The sequence below is a fragment of the Carlito syrichta genome, unplaced genomic scaffold (genome assembly GCF_000164805.1).
Source record: "Carlito syrichta isolate Samal-C Ts95f unplaced genomic scaffold, Tarsius_syrichta-2.0.1 Scaffold304749, whole genome shotgun sequence".
Taxonomy (NCBI): Eukaryota; Metazoa; Chordata; class Mammalia; order Primates; family Tarsiidae; genus Carlito; species Carlito syrichta.
In genome coordinates, this window is record NW_007248845.1 from 80,062 (window position 1) to 89,476 (window position 9,415).

A 9,415-nucleotide genomic window follows, 5' to 3' on the forward strand; every position below is an offset into this window, starting at 1 on the left:
TGTGGCTTACAAAGCCAAATATATGAAGTTGCCCCCCAAAACAACAGAATTATCTTTTGGAGTGTGGACCCTTGTAGTGTAGGCTTCCCCTGCTAGGTAAGTATTCTAGGAATCCATCAGCAACAGTGAGAGGCTGCATCTGGCTTCAGCGAATATTTTTTTGGAGATTCTTCCAGTGTATTTGCCCATTTCATGACAGGTGACTTACGAGCACACTTGCCACAGTGCACTGAGTGTTTAGCAGTTTTTGACCAAAAAGAGCATGAACCCCCTGCTCCATCCTCCCTATTCACCTGATATCACCCCGAGTGACTTTTTTTATTGTGGAATAGTGAAACAAAAATTGGCAGGAACACTAAAAGGCATCAGAATTCACAAGTTCCAAAATGGTTTGAGCAGTGGAAAAAGCACCTTAATAGGTGTATTGCATCAAACGGAGAATACTGTGAAAGTGACTGAAGTTTAAACATGTAAGAATACACAATTTATTATAAATTGTTTTTTGGGAGGGGTTCACCCCTCCTATTTACTTTCTGGTCCTGTAACTAGTTTACCAACTCCCGATCTAAACTATAAGATTATTATAAAATACACTTACAAGAAAATATAAAGCATTTTAAAGAATCTCTATGTAATTAATTAGTGTATATGAGGAAAAAAAGTAGCAAGTCTTTACGCTTCTTTTAGCTTAGCTCCAAATAGCAGCAGAACCTATTTTTAAAAAATTTTTCTCAGAAGTTGTGGATAAATACAAAGAATCACTATTTATTCATTTGTTCATTGATCTAGAGTTGGAATCTCACTCTGTCGCCCAGGCTGGAGTGCAATGGCACGCTCCCGGCCACCACAGCGTCGACCTGCTGGGCTCAGGCGATTCTTCTGCCTCAGCCTTCCAAGTAGCTGGAACCACAGGCGTGTGCCACCATGCCCAGCTAGAGGATCGCAATTTAAAAAGCAGTCAAATACATCAGAAAACCAGTCAGTGATACAAGAAATAAAAAAGAATGAACATAGATCATAGGATTGTAGAATAAGTATAGGACCTGTTCTAAAAATCATCTAGTCCAGCCTCCACATTTTAGAGATAAGAAAATGAAGGCCAGATGGCTTACCTCAAGTCACATAGCTAATTTTCTATAAAGTTAGAATGATAACCCAGGTCAATATCATATCAAGTAGATCAAGTGAAAGTGATAGGTCAATGTTACAATATACATTTTTTCCTACTTTTCTTTTTTATTCATTTTAACATATATGGAAGTTGGAAAAATAGGACAACTCTCACACATCTACAGAAATAAATCCTTTTATTTTATAACATTCCTTTTCTTTTTAAAGATGCATACAGTACTTGAAAGCCCAAGAATTCTGAAAAAAGCTACAGAAGACCTGGCACTATTTTTGAGAATTACACAACTGGGCAGCAAAATAACACCTTTATAAATGTCAGAACATATAGAAATAAAATTTAGTGTTTGCACACAAAAATAGGGAAGTTACATTCAACATGTTTTTCTTAAATGTGCACTTAAAATGTTTAATGTCTAAACCTTTGGTCATCATGCTTTGTTATAACTTGTTAAATTTCATAATTATGCAGAGATAATTAAATCCAAAAGGTAAGCAAGTATATCACATTAACACAGGAGCAAAAGCAAGCTAATACTGCACAATCTTATTATAAGCGAACTGATTCAGAAATACATGTTTTCCACAAATAGCACAAAAAACTTAGTTTGTGATAACACAGTCCAATGGCTTTCACTTCATAAAACAAGGTTGAGTAATGAGACATAGCAGAACATGATTACATAATAAAAAGTATATTTTTAATTACAAATCTAATTGTACATATGGGGCAAAAAATTGCAGTATCTATAGAAGAGTGCAAATGAGCAGGATTTTTCTCAGAAATATTAAAATTGGGTTCATCCTACGCACCTCAGATTTCATCATAGGTTATTCCAGGTTTGCGTGTGATGGGTACAGGGGGTAGGGCTGGTATGGGACGGATGTGTACACATCAACTGATTAAAATAGCCATTTGCTTAATTTACTGGATATGAAGTGCAGGCACTGAAAATGTAGCTTTAAAAAAGTTCCACTTATCATGTAAACAGTTTTATCATATCATATTTTATCAAAGATTCATAATTCATTTAAAACTGTCATATCGAGCAACTCCTCTAAACTCTTTTTGATATGTGGTGGTTGAGATGCAGCCTGATTTAACAGATTCTGACCCATCTGTGCAAAAAGTGCTTTTGATAATTTAGCTGTGGCTGTCCGTATATTTCCTCCAGCTCCAGGCAGAGAGCCACTATTTGTCATGTTCCCTAAGAGGTGCCATAAAACAACCAATACTTTCTGTTCTGTGGCATGGGGCTTCCTTTGGTAAAGTTCCATAACAATATCTGAAACACAAAAACATGGTAAACAGTGAGGGTTTTTAAAAAGACAAGTTCAAATTCTGCTAACTAAAAAGCACCTAAAATATACTAAGCTTCTTCTTTATGCCATTTGTCCTACAAAGTTAGGCTTCTTACAAGAAGGAAGGACAGAAACCTTCCTCCCAAAGACCAGGATTTTCAAGAACGGTATTAGATATTCCAAACATAATAATTATTATAGCCGGGCTCGGTGGCTCAGCCTGTAATCCCGTGCCTTTGGGTGGCTGAGGTGAGTGAATTGCCTGAGCCCGCGGGTTCGAGACCCGCCTGGCAACTTGGCGAGACCTCATCTCTACAATAAAACAAAAATCAGCCGGGCGTGGTAGAGCATGCCTGTAATTCTGGCTACTCGGAAGGCTGAGGCGGAAGGATCGCCAGAGTCCAGGAGGTCGAGGCTGCGGTGGCTGGGAGCGGCCACTGCACTCCAGTCTGGGTGACAGAGTGAGACTCCAACTCAAAAAAAAAAAATTATTATAGTTCAGGCAAAAGTGGTACAGATTCACATCAATGTTTTCCAACTATAGTTAAATAAAAATTAACATATTTTCAACCCATGGACCTTTTATCAAACACAATTTTGAAACATCAGTTTTATATGAACACTAGTATTTGATTTTAATGTTTTTTATTTTTCCCGTAATCTACTATCAGGAAGACTAAATACTAACTGGAAAAAAAAAGGATAAAATTATTTTGAAGGAAATGCTTGAGGGTAAAAGTCTTAAAAAAGGTCCTTGTAATATTTATTTCTACTTCATGGGTGAAGATATTGAATTGGCAGCTTTAAAAATTAAATGGAAATACCTGCCAGTCTATCCTTAATGCATAAAATATTTCCTTAAAAATGTAAATAAAAATTTATAATTAAAAAGTATTTACCAGCAAGTTTTTCTGTCATATCCTGTTTTGCTTTTCCATTTAAAAACTGAGCTTTTGTGCAAAATGGCTGTAGGAGTAAGTAATTGTCTAAACAAAAAGAACAACACAAAGATACATGTTTAAAGAGTAATAAGTTCTTAGTTATTTTCCATTACACACCATTGAAAGGAAAAAAAGTCATTTTCAAGATACAGATGTGTTAAGTTTTTAAAGTCTACATCGCTAATCACTCTTTAAAATTCTCTATAAAACCATAACAGAGTAATATTCTTACAGCAAACGAGAACTAAAAATACCTTATAAATATTAAAGGAGATATCATGTGGCATAAAAAAGAAAAAGAATTGCTCATCTCCTGGGTATCTTATTCCAAATGATAGCATAGGTTTACAAAAATAATTGGTTTTTTTGGGGGGGTAGTTTTTACATTTAATTTTTTAAAAGTAGTTTTAATTTTAAAATAATCATAGATTCATGGAAAGTTGCAAAGATAGTACAGAGAGTTGTATCTTACATAATTACAGTTGATTGCTGAACAATGTAGGGGTTAGGGGAGTAGTAAAAAAAAAATCTGTGTATAACTTTTGATATTCCTAAAACATAGTCACTAATAGTCAGCCCACCATTGACTGAAAGCTTTATCAAAAATGTAGTCAATTAATACATATTTTAAAAGTTATATGTAACATATACTGTATTCTTTTTTTTTGAGTTGGAGTCTCACTCTGTCGCCCAGACTGGAGTGCAGTGGCCGCTCTCAGCCACCGCAGCCTCGACCGGCTGGGCTCCAGCGATCCTTCCGCCTCAGCCTTCCAAGTAGCCGGAATTACAGGCATGCACTACCACGCCCGGCTGAATTTTTGATTTATTGTAGAGATGAGGTCTCGCTGCCCAGGTGGGTCTTGAACCCTCGGGCTCAGGCAATCTACTCACCTCAGCCTCCCAAAGGCGTGGGATTACAGGCTGAGCCACCAAGCCCGGCATATACTGTATTCTTATGACAATGTAAACTAGAGAAAATAAAATGTTATTAAGAAAATCATAAAGATTGTTGACCTTTCAGGACTAGGGAAAAAAGAAAATCATAAAAAGAAAACATATTTATAGCACTGTACCATATTTATCGATAATACAAGTTTATATCATTTGTTTACAAGATGAATTGTTTGTCAGAAATAGCAGGCAACCATAGCTGCAGACCTCAAGATACTTGGGTATCACCAAATCAACCTTTTTCTTATAATGTCATGACTTTTTGCTGCTTCTTGGGAGCACTTCCCACATCACCAGCAGCATTTCACACAGGTCTCATGGTGTTAAGATTTATGGTATTGCACTAAACACAATGAATTCAGTTTGCTAGTATTTTGTTGAAGATTTTGGCATCTATGTTCATTAGGGATATTGGTATGTAGTTTTCTTTTGTTCTTGGTTTTGGTATTAGGGTGATACTGGCTTCACAGAATGAGTTAGATTCCCTACTTTTCAATCTTATGGAATAGTGTCAGGAAAATTGGTACCAGTTCCTCTATGAAAGTCTGGTAGAATTCGGCTATGAGTCTGTCAGGTCCTGGAGCTTTTTTAAAATTGGGAGACTTTACTGATTCAATCTTGCTACTTGTTATTGGTCTTTCACCGTTTCTATTTCATCCTGATTCAAGGATGGGGGGGCATTGTATGTTTCCAAGATGTATCCATTTCCTCTAGATTCTCTGGTTTGTTTGCATAAAGGTGTTCATAATAATTTCAGATACTTTTTTCTATTTTTGTGGTATGAGTTGCAATGTCTCCATTTTCACTTCTGATCTGAGTGAGTCTGATTCTTCTTTTTTCATCTTAATTAATCTAGCTAGTGATCTATCAACTTTGTTTACCTTTTCAAAGAACCAACTTTGTTTCATTGATTCTTTTGGTTTCAATTTCATTTACTTCTCTGCTCTGATCATTGATTCTTTTGGTTTCAATTTCATTGATTCTTTTGGTTTCAATTTCATTTACTTCTCTGCTCTGATCTTCAATATTTCTTTTCTTCGGTTAGTTTTGGGTTTTGTTTGTTCATACTTTTCTAGTTCCTTAAGGTATGATGTTAGATTGCCAATACATGATCTTTCAGTCTTTTTGATGTAGACCTTAAGCACTATACATTTTCCTCTGAGCACAGCTTTGACTGTGTTTGAGGTTTTGATAACTTGTGTCATTGTTATCATTCATTTCAAGGAATTTTAAAATTTTTATCTTGATTTCATTGTTGCCCCAAAGATCATTAAAGAGATTAATTTCCATGTATTTGTTTGGTTTGCAAATTCTTCTTGGAGTTAATTTCTAGTTTTATTCCACTGTGGTCTGAGAAGGTGCGTGATAGGATTCTAATTTTTTGAATTTACTGAGACTTGATTTGTGGCCTATCTTGAATATTTTCCATGTGTCGATAAGAAATGTGTATGTTTTGTAGTTTTGGGGTGGAATGTTCTATAGATATCTGTTTTTTTGTTTTGTTTTGTTTTTTTGAGTTGGAGTCTCACTCTGTCACCCAGACTGGAGTGCAGTGGCCGCTCCCAGCAACCACAGCCTCGACCTGCTGGGCTCCGGTGATCCTTCTGCCTCAGCCTTCCGAGTAGCTGGAACTACAGGTGTGCACTACCATACCCGGCTAATTTTTTCATTTATTGTAGAGATGAGGTCTCACCAAGTTGCCCAGGCGAGTCTCGAACCCGCGGGCTCAGGCAATCCACTCACCTCAGCCTCCCAAGGAGCGGGATTACAGGCTGAGCCACCGAGCCCGGCTTATAGATAGCTGTTAAGTCCATTTGGTCTAGGGTCTGGTTTAACTCCAACGCTTCTTTATTGACTTTCTGCCTTGATGATCTTTCTATTGCTGTCAGTGGAGTGCTGAAGTCTCCCGTTATTACTGTATTGCTATCTCTTTGTTTAGGCCTAGTAGAATTTGTTTCTAAAGAGGGGATCTCTGGTGTTAGGTGCATATATACTTAAAACTATTATATCTTCTTGTTGGAATGATCCTTTTATTAGTATATAATAATTTCATCTTTTCTTACTGTTTTTTAACTTAAAATCTGTTTTATCTGATATGAGAATTATGAGAATGCCTACTCTTGTTCATTTTTGGTTTCCATTTGTATGGAATATTTTTTTCCCACCCCTTTACCTTGAGTCTATAAGAGTCTTTGTGTGTTAAGTGGGTCTCCTGAAGACAGTAGACATTTGGATTGTGTGTGTGTGTGTGTTTCTGAGTTGGGGTCTTACTCCATTGCCCAGGCTGGAGTGCAGTGGCACGCTCATTGTCACCCCAGCGTTGACCTGCTGGGCTCAGGCAATCCTTTCACCTCAGCCTTCTAGGTAGTTGGAACTACAAGCATGTGGGAATCACAAGCATGTGCTACCACGCCCAGCTAATTTTTTGACTTATTGTAGAGATGAGATCTTGCCAAGTTGCCCAGGCTATTCTTGAACCATGGGCTCAGGCAATCCCCTCACCTCGCCCTTCAAAGTACTGAGATTACAGGCTTGAACCAATGCGCCCGACTGTGTGTGTGTGTGTGTGTGTGTGTGTGTGTGTGTGTGTGTGTGTGTGTGAAATCCATTCTATTGATCTAGATCATTTCAGTGGGGCATCGACACCATTTATATTCAGGATGAATAATGATAAGTAAGGTACTATTCCATTTATTATGTTGACTGTTACTTGGTTGCTTTCTTTTTGGCTCTATTGTGTTGGTGTTTTATAAGCCCTGTGAGCTTTCTGATTTCCAGTGTTTTTCTTTTTTGAGTTGGAGTCTCAGTCTTGTTGCCCAAGGCAGGAGTGCAGTGGTACGCTCACAGCCACCGAAGCCTCAACCTGCTGGGCTTAGGTGATCCTTCTGCCTCAGTTGTCCAAGTAGCTGGAACTACAGATAGCTGCCAACATGCCTGGCTAGTTTTTTTGTGATTTATTGTAGAGACAAGGTCTCACCAAGTTGCCCAGGCTGGTTTCGAGCCCCTGGGCTCAGACAATCCTCTCGCCTCAGCCTGCCCAAGTGCTGGAATTACAGGTTAGTGTTTTTCTACTGGTGTATTTTGAACTTCTGTTTCAATATTTAGAGCTCCTTTGAGAACTTCTTGTAGAGCCAGCCTAGTAGTGACAAATTTCCTCAGTGTTTGCTTGTCTGAGAAAGACTTTATGTATCTTTCATCTATGAAACTTAATTTTTGGAATACAAAATCCTTAGTTGACTGTTATTTTGTCGAGGAAATTGAAGATAGGGCCCCAATCCTTTCTGCCTTGTAGGGTTTCTGCTGAAAAAATCTGCTGTGAGTCTGACAGGTTTACCTTTGTAAGTTATTTGATGCTTTTGTCTCACTGCTCTTAGAATTATTTCCTTCATATTAACTTTGTATAACCCGATGATTATATGCCTTGGGGATGACATTTTTGCAACGAAATTTCCAGGGTTTCTTTGGGTTTCTTGTATCTGGATGTTTAAATCTCTGGCAAGGCCAAGGAAGGTTTCCTCCATTATTCCCTCAAATAGGTTTCCCAAACCTGGTGCTTTCTCTTCTTCCTCAGGATCACCTATGATTCTTAGGTTTCGATGTTTTACATAATCCCCCATTTCTTGGAGACTTTGCTCTATTTTGTTCTTTTTTTACTGTTGTATGACTGGGTTATATTGAAAGCCTTGTCTTCAACTTCTAAGATCCTTTCTTCTATTTGCTCTAGTCTGATGTTAAAACATTCCACTGCATTTTGTACTTCTTAAAATTAGCCTTCTATTTCTAGAAGTTCAGCTTTTTTTAAATGTCTCTTTGGAGGAGTTTTCATTCATGTCTTGAATTTTTTAAAAAATTTATATTGGTTTTCAACTTTTGCCTGATCTTTTTGAGCAATTTTATAATAAATATTATGATTTCCATCTCTGGAATTTCAAACATTTCATTATGGTTAGGGTTCACTGCTGAAAAGTTGGTGTGGTCTTTTGGTGATGTTGAAACTCTGTTTTTCATATCGTCAAAATTATTTTTCTCACTTGGGTAGACTATTTCTTCTTATTTGAGGTTGGCAGTGGGCTGATGGAGACACTGTAGGGTTTCCTTTGTTATATATATCCTTGGTTTGGTGAGTTTCTCAATCAGAGCACTGTCAACTGTGGCAGTGCTGTGCTAGGCAACTGCAAAACAGGCTCAAGGCATTTTAAGAGTCTGGGATGGCGAGATAGTAGTGTTATCTGGGGTCTGGGATCAGACATTCCCCAAAACTGAGTAAGTTATATCAGATTTAATGGCTGTGTAGGGTGGCTGTACTATTGTTTACATTTATGTATGAGAGATGCAGTTTCTTTGCAACTTTGTCAGTATTTTGTATTGTCATCATTTTTTTTTTTTTTTAGTTGGAGTCTCACTCCATTGCCCAGGCTGGAGTGCAGTGGCACACTCATGGCCACTCTAGTGTCAACCTGCTGGACACAGACAATCCTTCTGCCTCAGTCTTCCAAGTAGCTGGAACTACAGGCATGTGCTCCACGCCCGGCTAATTTTTTGATTTATTGTAGAGATGAGGTCTCGCCAAGTTGTCCAGGCTATTCTCGAACCCATGGACTCAGGCAATTCCCTCATCTCGGCCTCCCAAAGTGCTAGGATTACAGGCTTGAGCCACTGCACCCAGCCTTATCATCATTTAAAAAAAATTTCTGCCATTCTAATACTTATGTAGTAATCACAGTCTTAATTTGCATTTGCATTTCTCTGATGACTAGTAATGCTGAGCATCTTTTCATGTGCTATTTGCAATCCATATATCCTCCTAGGTGAAATGTATCTTCACGTCATTTGTCTGCTTTCTAATTCAATTGTTTGTTTTTTTAAATGTTGAGCTTTAAGAGTTCTTTATATATTCTAGATATGAGCTCTTTGTCAGATATATGGTTTGCAAATATTTTCTCCCAGTATGTAGCTTAGCTCTTTATTCATTTAATATGTCTTTTGCATAAAGAACTTTGCAAAGTCTCGGGGTATAAAATAAATGTGCAAAAGACAATCGCATTTCTTTACACCAATAATAAACAAACAGAAACCCAAATAAAAAGCACAAT

At 37.5% G+C, this 9,415-nt stretch overlaps 1 protein-coding gene across 1 annotated transcript in view; it reads right to left on the bottom strand.

Moving 5' to 3' along the window:
• Positions 1-1,290: 1,290 nt before the first annotated feature.
• The window catches only part of LOC103263182 (TOG array regulator of axonemal microtubules protein 1-like), a gene marked incomplete at its 5' end in the record, with an annotated part of 32,140 nt that continues 24,015 nt past the window's right edge, over positions 1,291-9,415 (bottom strand). Inside the window, 2 exons of the mRNA XM_008060864.1 lie at positions 1,291-2,414; positions 3,330-3,416. Of these exons, the coding sequence (XP_008059055.1) occupies positions 2,149-2,414; positions 3,330-3,416 (353 nt within the window). The remainder of the gene's footprint in view (positions 2,415-3,329; positions 3,417-9,415) is intronic.